The 16,317-nt window shown below is 34.8% G+C and overlaps 1 protein-coding gene across 4 annotated transcripts in view; it reads right to left on the bottom strand.

Moving 5' to 3' along the window:
- Positions 1-16,317, bottom strand: part of LOC149783108 (dual specificity protein kinase CLK2-like) — an 86,304-nt gene that overhangs the window by 66,227 nt on the left and 3,760 nt on the right. For all 4 annotated transcript variants that reach the window (XM_089931329.1, XM_089931328.1, XM_089931327.1 and 1 more), the window contains exon 2: positions 12,671-12,780. In XM_089931329.1, the coding sequence (XP_089787455.1) occupies positions 12,671-12,780 (110 nt within the window). The remainder of the gene's footprint in view (positions 1-12,670; positions 12,781-16,317) is intronic.

The raw sequence follows: 16,317 nt of genomic DNA, 5'->3' as shown, positions 1-16,317 counted from the left end.
ACTGCTAATTAACACATTAAGGAAAACATAAGTATTTTTTTCAGAGGAAACAACTACTGGCAGACTAATTTCCTAACCTGTCAATCTGCTTGCAAAGTATCTTAGTATTTCAATCGGGAGAGCCAACAAAAGATTTTATTTGAGTACTCACACTGTGTAGATCAGCCTGTGGGTACTGTGTGAAAACAACTAGTTTTGATCAGACATTACTAAAATTGCTTTGTTCTTGCTAAAAGTTCATTAATTTTGCTTTTAATGAATTTGTGCAATAATTTTGAAAAAATTAAAACAATTGTTTCACATGAAAAACTTTAATTACCTACAAGGATGGGTGGGGCTTATAGCAATTTTTTAAAAAGCAATGGACTTATAAACAACTTTTCCACCTTTTCCAAGAAGAAAAACACAAACACAACCTATTGGTAAACAGCTTCATATATAACCAAGGTTCAACTTATAATAAATAATAAACACTACAAAAGTAGAAACCTGTAGCTCATCAACTCGGAAAGTAGCTGACAATGCAAATTAAGACTGAATCATCATCTCAGCTGTTAAGCAAAAGGGACATAACCTTATCAGAATTTGCTTGATCAAGTGTAATTTTTTGGTTGCCTCCCTTATTACAAAACATGTTTCCAAATAATTTATATTTTAGAATCACGTGAGGGTTTTGGAAAATAAAATTGGGGTGGTGGTGTACCAACTTATTTCGAAAATAAGAGGGTGGGGATTAACAAAAAAACACCAGTATTTAGAATTTTTTGCGGGTGGGGGTGGTGTTCAGTCAGTATGGCCAGGAGAGTTTGTATAGTAAGCAGTCTGAAACTAAAGCTGACATTTACAAAGCATTTTGAACCGAATTTTGATAAATGGATTGTGTACGAAAAATGCATGAAATATGTACATGTTTGAGCTTTCAAAATGATGTCAGTTCCAGTTCTGATTACATGCATGACCGACTCAGTTCAAAGCTCAATTTCATTAACTCATTCAGATCTGATTTCATCGGTAGGCGTGATCCGGTTTCTGCATTCAATGGCCAATCCTGCCTGTAATTGTGATGAATGTGTTAGATACAACGTCTCTGATTGGTTACAAATGTTTTTATTCTCCAAGAACTAAACAATTATTAAACCAATCAAAAATGATTTTACTTTCATTTGTGGAAATCTGAATTGTTCAGAAGCCAAAAGTTACTGTTTGAGAGTAGTTTCACTACATGCATTTTATTCATGAAAAATCATAATTGATGGCGGACGTAAGAGTGATTTTTGATGAGAGCAAAATGAGAAGTTTCTCGGGTTTGATCTTGAAAATTTTGAGCAAGCTGAGGAAAGATATGCTCAGCAGTTGGATATTTTGCGAGATTTAGATTCGGACATATAAATTTCTGAGACTGAATTTTCAGAAGATGAGGATGTTGACAGCGATGATTATAGAGTTCTTGCAGATAAACGTTGCACATAATTTTGTAAATAGTGTATAAATTGTGAAAGACTTTGACAAATAGGAAGAAAAAAAAACACATCACTGTATAGACAAATTCATTTGTATTCATTGGTGAAAATTTCATGGATTTTAATTGGATATAAGAAGAGAAATTGAGGTAAGAGTGAATGCATGTCCATGATATTTTAAAATTTTTCAAACAGGTAAAAACTCTGGGACACAATCAGCTAAACACAGTTTAGCGCTTCTGGGGATACTGATAACAGTGCTAGGGCTGAATGGTTTAAAGCTGTATCAGCTAAAATTTGTTCTTTTCTTTTCTTCTTTTTTACATGTTTCTGGCTCCAATAATTTGATGTAATTTACATCTTTAAAAAAAGCTGCCATCACTATCATCAGCCAGCAGATCTATTTGCTGGATTGAATCATCTTATATGAACCGTGCTAGAAATGTAAACTTCCTTGATGAATGGTTCAAACTACCACAGAATGTCTTGTCCAGAACCCAATGTGACAATTAAACTGAGTGAAAAGAAAGAGTGTTAATGATGTCATGTGAAAGTGAACAACACAAATTTAAGACTTTTTCCAGACTTTTTAGTAGGTTTTTAATTTTTCCATATCTTTTCATGGCATGGAAAAGCAATTTTCAAATTTAAGACTTTTGCAGAATTCCAGACATGTAGACCTGAGCAGGAATAATTATCACATCCCACCCAGCAAAACTATCATGATACCAGGCCAACCAGTCCAAACACTAACCTCTTAACACTGATCACTAAGTGCGTTAGCTGCTAGTTGCATTTGTACAAGTCTTTGGTACGACTCAACCAGGGTTAGAGCCAGTGACCTCCTGCATCCAAGGCAGACACTAACAACTAAGGCCACTGGAGTGGTTTCTACTTTTAGTAATTGTGGTGATATCTGACAGTGGGACAGGATCACTTGTACAAATCTGAAAGGTCCTTACAACAAAATATTTCAAATAGCAGCCACATTTAATAACAGCTTAGTGTCATTTTTTACAAACTTGACTGCCTTCTGCCTGGATACTTGACTGCCTTGTCTTGATACATTATACCAAATCATGTTCAGCTGTTTTTAAGAAGTCATTTATAAAGATTATTTTATTTCACCAACAGTGACCACACTTGATGGCATTGAGGATGTTTTCTACCAATCTGCCATTATGATAACTATCAAGATTTGTCTAATTCAATACAGCAATTCTGGAAAAGATATCATTTAAAATTCTTCTACTTTTAGTAATGGCAGCCATAACTGATGTGTCAGCACGATTTATTGCTATGGGTTTAATACCATTTTTCAGCACATGATGGGCTAAACATGGCTGCTGGTATTTGTGGTGATGGAAAAATCTATGGATTAACCAATCAAATAAGGGATGCAAGCTTTCTCCCGTATTAGCCAAGCATGAAACTTGAGTCCAAGCGGAGAGGTATGATGTCAGTGATCTGCAAAGGCGAACGCCATAAATCACTCAGCCACCAAAGGCCCCTTTTATGCATGGAGGATATCTGATAAATATTATCAGATTATGCTCAGAAATATTAAAGAAGTCATTTCATGTGTTGATTTTATTCTTAGAAAAAAGTGGCCATATTTAATGGCGGATCAACATCAACTGTAGATATTATATGTAGATATAATTTAATGGTTGTTCTATTGTATTTCAAGTTTTCTACGTTCATTTAGGCTGCAGATTTTTGTCCTACAAGTCTAAACAGTTTTCAGTAAGATGAAACAAAATATCATATACTGCTATTGTCAAGTTTGGAAAAGTAGTAAAAAAAAAGTTCAGTATTCAAAACATGCAGCGATGGTAAACATTTGCAGAAACTTCAGTTAAACATTACAGTCAACTCAAAAGTTTGTAAAGTACATACACACCATATTTACCACTAGTACAGTTGCAGAAACTTCTGTTCAACCTCTCAATAACTTGTTCATATTTCTCAACTTGATGTAAATCTAGGAATTTATTTTCCATTTCACATGACAATGGCAATCATATCTTCCACCACAAGACATACTAAAACTGACACGTACTTAATGTCCAAATGTAACTGTGTCCTTCCTGCAGATTGTTGACACTTTTTAAGAGGCTTATTTTCCATTCTGTTGTCAACATAAATTGCTTACTGGACACCATTTTACAAAATTCAACAATGAACCGTTTGATCATGCATATGCTTTGCACGAAGAAAAAAATATGTGCAGTTTAACTCCACTAATCTAATACGAAATCCAGATTTAGAACGAAGTATTCAGTTAAACTGATATTTTATGGAGTCCCGAGGCCCCACCCACTGAATTTTATAGGGTTTTTTGAAGATGTTAAAGGGTCCTACTTTATAGTTTCTACAGTAAGTTGTGAATGTCTGTGTGTGTGTTTGTGTGTGTGAGAGAGGTCTCACTAGAATTTTTGTGAAAATAAGGAGTTCCACTAACAAAAATTGACCTCTCCTCTCACAAGCATGTTGGGTATACATGTGGATAAATATCCATTATAATGCCCGGAAAAAAAGTCAAAAAAACCTTGTCAGTTTTACTTATTTGTAATTCTTTAAATATTCACATAATAAAATTGATATCCCATCAGTCAATTTGGGAACACACTACACAAGGCCATTATTTAGATAGTAATATGAAGCAAAAATATCAGGTGATGCGTCTTAATTATAGAACTGGATGATTGTGAATTTAATTTGAAGGTTTGCAATGAGCATTCATGTGCTCAACCCCCTGGGTGCTGTATTACATTACTCATTACTCTCATATTCTTCTGAATCTTTTAAAGTTTGTAAAACGGTGTTGATTTGTTCATTTTCTGATCTGACACGTTTTGAAGTTTGCAAAGATCCATCTGCTCTATCATTTCTTGTCATGTAAGATCACAAGTCACACCGTAAAGTATCTTGCTTATAGTCTGGTGCCATTTTCTATAAAACCATAGACTGGTCCGCTACTTAATTTTATTATAAATTTAATGAATCTGTGAGGCTAAGTTCAAACTGATGAAACACGTCTGGTTCTTTGGAAATAAAATAGGTCAAATATAGTTGGTATAAATTGAAAACAAGGTAAATATCTTACTCAGCAGATTCCCCAATTTATACAGGTGGCATTAAAGAGATGAAACTAAAAATGATAAACACAACTCTTGACTGATTTATACTTATTTATTTCAATGTACCAAAACAACATAATCCATATAATGAAGATAAAACATAAGAAAAAAGGCATGATCATTACGACAAAAGCATAATGTCTGGCATGCATGCACTTAACCCACAAAATACTTATCCAGATTTGCAAACGGCAATTTGTCCAAGTCTTGACGTGAAAGCAACAATGGTAGTTATATCAGTGTATCCCAAGGGGAGTAAAATTGAGGGTAAAAAAGAAACTTGGTGTCAGAACTGGGGGTCAAATAAAAATGTACTGATAAATTTTCATCTGACCCGCATTTTTTCATGTTGAATGAGGATACTGCAACTTGTACAACATACTCTCTTTCTCTAGAAATAACAAATAAACATGCACAATTAACAGATAAATACATTGTCCACTTAAAGAATAATTTTATTAATTCATTTTTCTTTTAAAGTCATACAACTTTTTGTAGCAATATTATAGACGAACACATTACATATAAGCCAATACAAAAAGCCAAATAAATCTTTTTAACCAAATGGCAGTTAATTTACTGCCCGTCACAAAATGTTTACTATCATTGGTTTCATTGTACTTCATCCTAGAACACATTTATCCAAAACTCAAAGAAGCTAATGATTCATCTTCTTTCTAGTAAATCACACTTGAACTTTAAGATCTTTCTTTTATTGCAGCAAAGTTAAAAACCAACAAAATCTTCAATGACCCCCAGACTGTGTAAACCAAATAACGCATTTGTTTCTGCAAGTTAGTGACAATCATAAAAAACTGCTCCTGGTGCAACGTATGACCATACTATCCCTTTACCTCATGCAAGCGCCTTTGGACACCTCTACTCTATTCACATGGAAGCGCCTTTTGATGTCTGCTGTAAACATTGGCATAGCTGCCAACCTTCCAGGCTCACAATTAGTGAAAATGGGGATAAAAAGTTGTGAATTTGGACAAGAATTCGTGAAAAATACCATGACAATAACTCCATCCACTCTGACCATCAATACTACACTATATCAAGTTCGCAATATAAAACTAAAACACTACATATATGCAGAAATATTTATTTATCAAGACATGATACCGTGGCAGACTTGAACTTCCTCAACTGCGCGATCATAAATTTGTTTTCTAAACAGTTCAGACTTCTTGCCTGCTGGTTGATCTTGGTGACTAAAATTACTGACAAATTTTCTGCAGCTAAGAAGGTCCTAAAGTCTTATTTTTCCTCACTTCTACGTGTTTTTTTGCAACCGACGTGCTTCCTCACATCATCTCTGCGATGGCACACTGAGTGTAAAAAGCATTATGAATATCAATGTTTAATGTCTGAATGCACGGCCAATTTTTGATATATTCCAAATTAAACTTCACTTTTTGAGTAATACATTTCTTTTTCCTTGGTGGTTAAGACATTTTCAAGATCTTACATGCGATGCTGAACGGTAACTCAAATCAGTGTTGGTGACGCATGCGCAGAGCAAAATTCCGGTCAGGCCCCAGTTTTTCTCAAAAGCATTTGTAAAACTACTCATACATATAGATTAAAAAAGGCTAAAATGCTTGCTACCGTGCGAACTGTACTAATCGGCTGTAGATCTACTAATATCGCGACCAGCAGTATCGGACCGTTTCAGCAACTGCAAATATCACGACTAGTGCTTAACGGGAAATTGGTTATTTTATTAAAGATTTAAAATAACTGAGTATTGGAGAATTCGTGAATTTTTCGTTTTCAACGTGAATCCACGAATCGATGAAAAATTCGTGAAATTCACACCAAATTTGTGAGGGTTGGCAGCTATGCATCAGCCATTTTAAGCCATCTGCGAATGACAATTATGTCAGATCATGGGGTCACTGTTTATGCTCTGGTCGATATCTGCTATTAAAAGCTGTTGTTGTTGTAGGGTTTAACGCCATTTGCAGCACAAAATAGGCTATTTAAGGTAACTGGTTCGTAATTCCACTCTCCAAAATGGAGGTCACAGATTTCATTCAGTAGTTACGAAGTTTTCACGATTAGAATCACAACTATGAAAGATTCATTAACTTAGGTAAAGGCTCTGATATTGATGTAGGCAGCAATTAGTTTTTATAATTATCAAATTCAGATGACTTTGTGATGTAGACGCAGACAAAAAACTTGTAAATTTCGAGCATGAGAAATGGCAGCTATGGTTGGTCACGCGGTCTCACTGACTTGATGGTGAACGAGTTCTCTCAAGATTTTAAAGCACATAAAAAATTCTTCCGTGAAAAATAATTACAAAGCTATAACAATCGGACTTAACTCTTAAATTTTTCCACACATTATAGATGTGTACCAAAACTGTAAAATGGTTAAAATTGCTGTTAAACGTAACATATACTACACTGCTTAATAGTTAACAGGCAGGTAAAGGGTTAAATAACAGAATAATCATTTGAAAAACTAACAAACTTACCAAACAATTTCTACGTGACTTGAATAATTTCACAATATATATTGTCACAGGAATTTGTTCTCCAATACTATTGGTGCTCAAGTTATTTCATATGGATGTCAGTGTACACATCGTAATTAAGTCAAAATAATTTGTCAATTTTTGCAGCAAATATATTATACTTCTCTCTTTCATAACAAATCTGTAAAACAAAGACCCAAGTATGTCAACTATATACAAATAATCCCATACATCCACTTTTTTCTTTCCTCCAGTGGACACATGTTGATATTCCAGTTGAGCTCTTTTTGCCACTTTGGCAAAGATTTGTTTGCCTTCCTTTTTAAACGACTTCTTTGGCTCAATGTGCAATCGTTTCTTTTCCTTCTCAATGAGAGCCTTTTCCTACAGCTGTTCTCTTGTGCAAGAAATCTTTCTTCTTACAGTAATTAACTGCACTTTACTAGATGCCTTCTAAGCTTCAATTTTTTCGTATGCAGCTTCTTTTATAGGTGACGTTCCAAAATCTTCAAACTGTGATTTACCTAGAGCAGAGGTCACAAAATGCCAGTCCTCTAGCATTCAGTTTTCTTATAAACTGACCAACAAAATTTCCGTTGACTTTTTGCTCCAGCCATTCCCATATCTATATGTTTTTTTAAAACCTTTATCTAAACTTCTCTTGTCATGGTCTCTCTCAACAACTCGGGACGCCATTTTTTTTGCTGCAAGCACGATTCTTCTTTCCATAGCCATCAGTTTCCATTACATGAAGATTCATTGGATGAATTTAAACATTTTACCAATCAGAATACTCTTTACAAGAGTCGTGGGCTAACTAATATATGAAACGAGTACATTACAAGGGTCAATGTGGAATGGGACCGAACAGACCATTTTTTAAAAACCGGATCGGAGATGATAAAAAACAATGGATTTCCGCTTTAAAAAGGAGAAAAATCATGTTTGTAATATGCTGTCCAATACAAAAAAAAACATCTAACTAGATGATGTAATTAGTACATTTTGAGATGAAGCGATATTTTAGGGATTTTTTTTTATTACAATAAGGACTGGATGAGAGAAACATGGACTCCATGCAAAGTCAGGGGAGTAATAAATAAATACATGACTGAGTGAAAAATGAAGGAACGGTGCTGGTGTGCTATCAATCTTAGGCTCTGAACCAATTTTAAATGAAGTCACCTCATCTGTCCCCAAAATATGGAAAACTGCAAAAGTAACTCCTATTCACAAATCTGGTTCTAAGGATGATGCTGATAACTACCGACCAATTTCAATACTACCAAACTTGTCAAAATTGATTGAAAAACATGTCCATGACTCATTCATGTCATATTTAACCAAACACTTGCTGTTACACCCTAATCAATCAGGCTTTAGACAGAACCATTCCTGTGAGACTGCCTTGATCTCCCTAACTGATAAATGGCTTCAAGCACTTGACCAAGGTAGAATAATAGGAACTGTATTTGTAGATTTCAGGAAAGCTTTTGACATGGTGGATCATGAAATCCTTTTGAAGAAACTGAAAATCTACCAGTGTGATGAAAGAACAATTAGATGGTTTACTTCATACTTAAATGAGAGAACACAACATGTTTACATAAATAATGTTCTGTCTGAACCTGAAACAATTAGATATGGAGTACCACAAGGCTCAATTCTAGGTCCACTACTACTCATTTTATTTATTAATGACCTACCACTTTTACTAAGAGACTCAATATCATCTACAGATCTCTATGCAGATGACACAACATTGTCAGACATCCAAAACACAAAGCATGAGCTCGAAATTTCTTTACAGAATGCACTAAACAAACTGGAAAACTGGTGCACATGTAATGGCATGGTGGTAAATACTGGTAAAACTAAAATATTACTTATCTCAACACGGCAAAGAAGGACAAATCTTGATAGTGATGAACTATGTCTGACATGGAAGGATACAAATCTGCAAATAGTCTGTCATGATAGGCTACTTGGTGTTCTGGTAGATAATAACCTATCATGGACTGAACATATCAAACATACCAGTAAAAAAGTCAATTCAAGTTTATGGCTTCTCAGTAGGATAAGACATTTTCTCCCTGAAAGGCACAGGAAACTATTTTATAACAGTTACATACAACCCTATTTGGACTACTGTAGTACAGTATGGGGTAATTCAAATGATAAAAACATAGCAAAGCTGGCACATCTTCAAAAAAGATCATTTGGGCTAATATCAATCCAGAAAGAAAGCAAGGAAATTTTAGCTGGTAGGTTAAAAATATTACCTATTAAAGACCGAATCTGTTTGAGAAAAGCCAAATTAATGTACAGGATATCTCAGAATAGTGCTCCTGAATATTTACAATCACTATTCCAGTATAGGCTACCTGGTAATACTCCCCACCTGCGATCCATGTCTACCAAACAGTATAAAATTCCCAAACCAAATAAGGAGTTATTTTAAAAAAGTTTCCAATACTCTGGAACTCGGCTCTGGAATAGAATTCCAGCTGAGATTAGAAATGCCTACTCTATTTCCTTCTTCCAAACCCAATATATCCAGTGGCTTCAGAGACGCAGCTCAAATAAATAAATTCCTTTGTATGAGGGCCTCAAGGTAGATTAGTTTTTAGCTAATTGTGTTACCCTCTTTAAATAAGGTCATTATTATTATTATTATTATTACTTGAAAAGGCAAAAAACCAGCTTAACTGCTTCAAACATAATCCTTAACAGGTTTTGTAACTCGCTAAATATTCTTGCAAGCCCACAAGACCAGCAACCTGAAAATGCTACTTGTTATCATACAGGGATTGCACTGGGCTTAGGCAATGTCGCAAATTGTGATTCTTCCCCCCTTTTCACCACAAAATATACCATCTGACGATCTTTTTGCCGACATTTTTGGCTGTTAAAAACTGTATATACAGTCTTAGGTTAGGAGTTGAGAAATTCAAAGGCATCTTGACAGTAAGCTGCAAACTTGTATATAAAATTGCACTGGAATCTATTGTTACATAAACAAATCCTTTGTTCATATTGACAAACCACCCTAACACTGCATTGTTATATCATAATCCGCTTATGCTAATGTCTGGCCTTAGTACTCATGCTGTAATATAACCCAAACAGCCATGCTACCTGATTAGCTACAATCAACCACCTCTGAAGGCAGGAACAGGGATGACTACAATCTACCACACGATGGCAATTTTGTTCCTTTTTAAAAAATGTACCAGAAAAAAGTTTTAATTAAACTTCAAAGAAAACTGATTACCTTGTAAGCATTGATCCTTCTGTGTGTGTGTGTGTGTGTCTATATATATATATATATATATATATATATATATATATATATATATATATATATATATATATTTATATACACACACACACACTAAGCAAATGAAAAAAATTCTCTCTCTGTCAATGTTTTACAATTATTTGATGTTGCCACAGCAATAACAAACAGGCATTTGTTTGGTCCTTCAAAAAGTGCCTTTAGCAGTGCCTTCAATTACACATGAACCTTCATCAAAGCAAGCTGAAGACATTTGATCAAAGAAAGAGGGCAACAAAACTTAAAAGCACGTTTTCATTTTTCATAGTTTTTGGAACATTTATTGTACTGTGATAGCTTCTGTTCACACAAAAAAGTTCATGCTTACAATCGCTACCAATGGCAGTTTAGAACAATTAAAATTCTAAAATCTTGAAATGATAGATATCTGGCCATTGAGATAAATGAAGGTGGGACCTCTCGCAAGAATATGAAACTTTTTAATTTTTTCACGTTTTCATTTTCCTATGAACAGTCATCCTGTTGGTAGCCTCTGCATCATGGCATATGTCTCTGGCTGACAAAAATGTAAGCCAATTTAAGTACACGTACATGTAGCATATAAACAAATATACAGCCATGTGCCACTAGGATATTTTCATATGCATTTGTATTATTTAACACATTGTGGAGTGTACTGTCAATATACAAGTGTAATTCGAACTAGTTATCTTCATTTAATCCATTATTTGTCTGTGTAAATTCTAGTACCTGATGACAAGTCATCCCTTAAAGATTTTACTTATATGCAAATTTCAATTTATTTGCAGCCCCCCTCCCATTAAACATCCGCTTATGTCGACAATATTACCTTGGTCCAAATGATGAGATAAATTACAAGTACTGTGTTATGAAAATGGCAACATTTTTTGAAAACTGATAACAAAATACTGAGGTTGGTGATCGTCTGGGCTACAACTTGATCATCCTCAAACATGTCCTCCTACAAGAGAAATGGCTGCCACGGACTTGTTTTAAATGCTGATAAACAATGCAGAGCAGCCCTTGGTAATGTTACTGACAGGACCTTTAATTAGATTTAAAGTTGGAGGGTGACCTGCCAAACTAAGCTGGTGGTTTAGTGGACCAGGGGTACAGGTTTTGTTTTTAAAGTAGCCAGATGCAAAGTAAAAGTAGCCAGGTAAATCACCCAGCTCTAGGCTGATAAGGAAAGCCCTGTAATTAAAGTAGCCTGGTAAATCACCCAGCTCAAGGCTGATAAGGAAAGCCCTGTAATTAAGGTAGCCAGGTAAATCACCCAGCTCAAGGCTGATAAGGAAAGCCCTGTAATTAAAGTAGCCAGGTAAATCACCCAGCTCAAGGCTGATAAGGAAAGCCCTGTAATTAAAGTAGCCAGGTAAATCACCCAGCTCAAGGCTGATAAGGAAAGCCATGTACCTATACAATTAAAACAAGAAAATTAAAGAAAACACAAAATAAGATTTATATCATGTTACAGTTTATATGGAAAGTTGTTCAAATGCTGAAATTCTGATTACAGTTCTCCGATGAGGTTTATTGGATTTTCTAGACTAATTTAAGCCTCCTTATGTAACGTGTACACAGTGTACAACTTTTGAATTTAAGCAGATAGGTACAAATGGACGCCCCATACCATTTTTATGATAAGTTCTTTTAACAAACATAAATTTGTTGAGGGGATCAAGACAATCTAAGAGAATTTTGAAATCCAACTGTTTTTAAACATTGTTTTCATTTGCAAATCATATTCCTCTAAACAGATTTTTCCCCAGACATTTTCAGTTTTTAGTGGCTTCATGGTATTGATACCTCATCCTGACAACGGGATCTGGAAGCAGCATGTCTCATCAGACATCACACTGATGCAGATAAGCTTTCAAGTGCAGTTGCAAGTGTCTACTGTAGGCAGAATTGAGCTATTTCCTTTCTGATCTAACCCTGCATATCACATGGCTATGCTCCAGATTTGCAAGAGGTGATCAGAAACTTATTTTTCACATGCCCTCTATTTTGTCTTTTAAAATGATAAAATAATTAATTTGTAAATTAAACTTGCCCGATTAAAAAAAAATCCAACCAGTCAGATAAACTGCTTGTTTTTTGTTCCTATCTGCCATGAAATTTGCTGGCATCAAGATGGCAGGCTATCGGCAAGTTTGCACCATGATTATTAAGATCTTTTTAAAATGTGTTTATATGGTTTTTTTATACAGACAAATGTCGTTTTGGGGCATACAAGAACAGAAAATAAATACCATACCTTCTGGAATGTGACCGACTGCTGCTCCTCCTCCTTTTCCTCCTCCTGTACTCATCCTCATAAGAGGAATCTCGACTTTGTGAACGTGGTCTTCTGTTAGATCTTGGCATCTGTGAAAGACAGGAATATTCATCATTTGAAATATTTGCATGGACATGAAAAATGTATACCGTTGCATACATCAGAAATGAATGAAAATTTTCAAATTTTCTTTGTAAATTTTATAACGACTGCTATGCCATGGTTCTGTATACTATACTATTCTCAATATAGCATGGTTCCTGATATATCAGTATGACAAGGCTAACTGCATTCAGTTGGTGGTTGTGGACCCAGATTACTGTTATAATAAGGCAAAGCTTTATCAGAAGTCTCGCTAGGATTTTAAAACTAGGAGTCCAGGACTCCCATTTTGGTAAAAATAGGAGTCCCACCATCAAAAGTTGCAGTCCCTTCTTTCCTACAGATTCAACACAGACGTGAGTGCATCTATTTTTAGATGGAGAGGTTTTCATAATGTAATCACTCACTATAATATAGCTTCATTACAACAGCCCATTGAAAGGATCACAAATTTAAGGTTTATTTATTTGTATGTGTACCTGTAGAAAATTTTAGCCAAATAAATAGTATCTGATTTGCTGTTTTTTCCCCGCATTTTCGCAAATACATATCAAGTCAAAAAACAGTCTATACCTTAAAGCGCATCTCGCAAATTACACAACATAGCATTGTCCCATACATTTCTGACCTACATAATTTGCATTTTAAAGTTAAATCTTTAATAAAATAATACCTAGGCTTTGGTTTCAATGATCTGTATATTTTTTTCTGAATATATTTGCCCGATGATTTAAGAAAACAGACAATTTAATAAACTGGTACATCCCAGACTTAGCGATGTCAGCCATTATTTCCCGTTAGGCCTACTGGTTCACTTACTTTCAAACTAATTTTATGACGAAATAGTGTATAAGAGGCAGTTAATATATATCCAGATCACTGATTCTGATCTTAAAACACAAGTTTGTATGTTGTTATCATCAAAGGATAGCATGCAGGAAATTGATAGTTGCTACCTTAGTCAGAAAAGGGTTAATGGTCAATCAGCTATCAAAACATAATACTTGTGAATGGGCAAGAGTTTGTTTGTCAGTGTAATTGATATAAAAACTAGGCTTAACTAATGATGCCTTTATGAATACATTTTGCTACAATATTAGAACTAACAGGAATAAGGCGAGTGGCATTAAAAAAAAAGAGGGTAAGGTCAGTAAATGTACCTCTTAAATAATCACAGGGCGAAGTCATTTTCGCTTTCCTAACAGAAGGCGGCGAAGTTTACATTTTTAGACAACTTGGCACCCACTTATGAATGGCATTTTGTCTAAGTCTCAACATGTCTAGATTTTGAGGTCACGTGCACTGCTTATTCTGCTACATTCGGAAATGAACACAACAACGAAAGCTAAAGTTGTTTATTTGATGTACTTTTATAAATGACCACATACACATCTCTGGGTCTTTCTGCCTCTGAATTCAATCACTGTAAATATCAGTACATCTTTCACCCGGCCACCAGTCAAAGCCTTTGAACTTGCCACCCAGCTATTGCATCATGTTGTTTTTTTATGTACTCTTATAAAATGGCAACATGTACATCAAGGGGTCTTTCCGTCACTGAATTCTGTCACTGTAAATATCAGCACAGCTAACTGATCAACACATTTTCCCACAAAGCAGGACTGGCAAGTCTTTGAATTTTGCTGCACACATATTACATGTGTAAGGAGGACTACCACCTTAGTGATTGTCGGCGTCCCAGATCAAAAATTGGTGTCCAAATACACGTAATTAAGCGTTTCCGAGATCTATGCTTATATCAGAAGCAATCAATGACAAATTTCTTTTAAAACATAAATATGAAAAGAAAATCAAAAACAAATATTCATAATTTGCAACATAAGTAATATCTGCCTGATCTCCTAGTGTTCCGCCAAATATGACTTCATTGGGGCCAGTGAACCCCACGTGTTTAAAATTTGGGCCATTTTTAAAAATGTGGGATCAACAATATAACTCATTTTTGCATATATTGTTATCTGTTGAAGTACATATGCTTGTAACAAAAAATAAGTGCAAACATATGTTAGTTTTCATTTAATCGTTAATATATACACCATGCTGAATGACAGATGATTCTCAAGGCCTGCTTTACATGATTATAATCAGTGATCATGCAATGCAATACATACCACATACATTTAAAATATCAAATATAAAATCATCTATAAGCAGCCAAGCTGTTGCAATAAAGTCACACAGAATCAATTTTTTTGTCTTTTGACTTAGCATCTTTGTCAGTCCTAATGACTAATGAGCATCCAATGATGTGTACACTGTCTAAAAAGCAAGATAAATAGACAACCAGCAAATTTCATGAACTTCTTTGATTTTCCGAGTTGGTCTGTTAACCAAAGCCTGTATGCCTGATAGACTTGTACTACAACTGGATGAGGCTTTCAAAAAGTAGAATATTCCTGTCAGTACACTCTGCTAATCAACCCAAAAAAGGACTACATCTGCTCCCCATGATGTAACAAGTGCAAGTATATGAGCTATATAGGATTTTACTAGGACCTACCAGCAAATGTTGCAGTCCCCTCCCATAAGCATATTGGGCATACCTGAAGTGCCTGAATGTCCAGATGAGATGAACCAGTAGTTGTCACAGAGTTACATTTTCAAAATTATTTACACCACTGACATATAGCTATTGCATGTCCATTACAGACGGACTAAATTTTGTCAATTCAAGGAAAGGCTTTTATTCCCAACACTATTCCAGGCATCACATACTTGTATATCCATTAGAGTCAGGCTGAATTTTGTCAATTCAATAAACATTAAGCCAGGCATCACATATGCTTTTATTCACAAGAATCTGAATATTCCTTTCTATTATTAACACTTTTCTATATGCTTATTTTCCTTTTCATCTTAATCATGCAGATGCTTTGCATGAACAAATAGGTGCAGTTTAAAGCATATGGGGTGCTGTTGTAAAGTTGGTCTGGTTCCCTACCCTAATTTCATTAATTCCAAGTAAAACACTGATGAACCAATTATCCAGATTTTTTGCAACGATCATTTTCCTGTAGTGTTTACTAGCAAGCCGTAAGTACATATTTTAAGGCTAATTTTCATACAGCAAAATCTTAAAGAGTTTGCAGGGTTGTATATTGTCTTGGCAGAAACTATACATTGCAATTAATTAGAAGTTAAATTATTGTCATTACAGACAGTTAAATATTTTATTCAATGGCCCAACAACATGCAATTTCTTGTAGTTTCCAGATAAATCTCTGACAAAGTTCAAAAGACTTGCAATCATCCTTTAATTATCAACTAAAACAAAGTTCCTCACCAATGACATTTATGACCACTCAGGTCTGAACAGATGATGTGCAGATATCAGATGTGGATTAATAAGGGTCGTTGTAAATATCTTGAAAATGTTTAATACTTTGTTACTTTTTAGTCTTGTGCAAGAAACGAGACAAAATAAAGTTACTTTTTCTAAAGACAGTTGATTATATATACCTTTTCATAATTACAGTAGTCTTGATCTATCAAATTTAATAATG

The sequence above is a fragment of the Sinohyriopsis cumingii genome, chromosome 14 (genome assembly GCF_028554795.1).
Source record: "Sinohyriopsis cumingii isolate HCF-2022 chromosome 14, ASM2855479v2, whole genome shotgun sequence".
Taxonomy (NCBI): Eukaryota; Metazoa; Mollusca; class Bivalvia; order Unionida; family Unionidae; genus Sinohyriopsis; species Sinohyriopsis cumingii.
The sequence above is the reverse complement of the archived record's forward strand: the minus strand, read 5'-3'. Positions and strand labels throughout refer to the sequence as shown.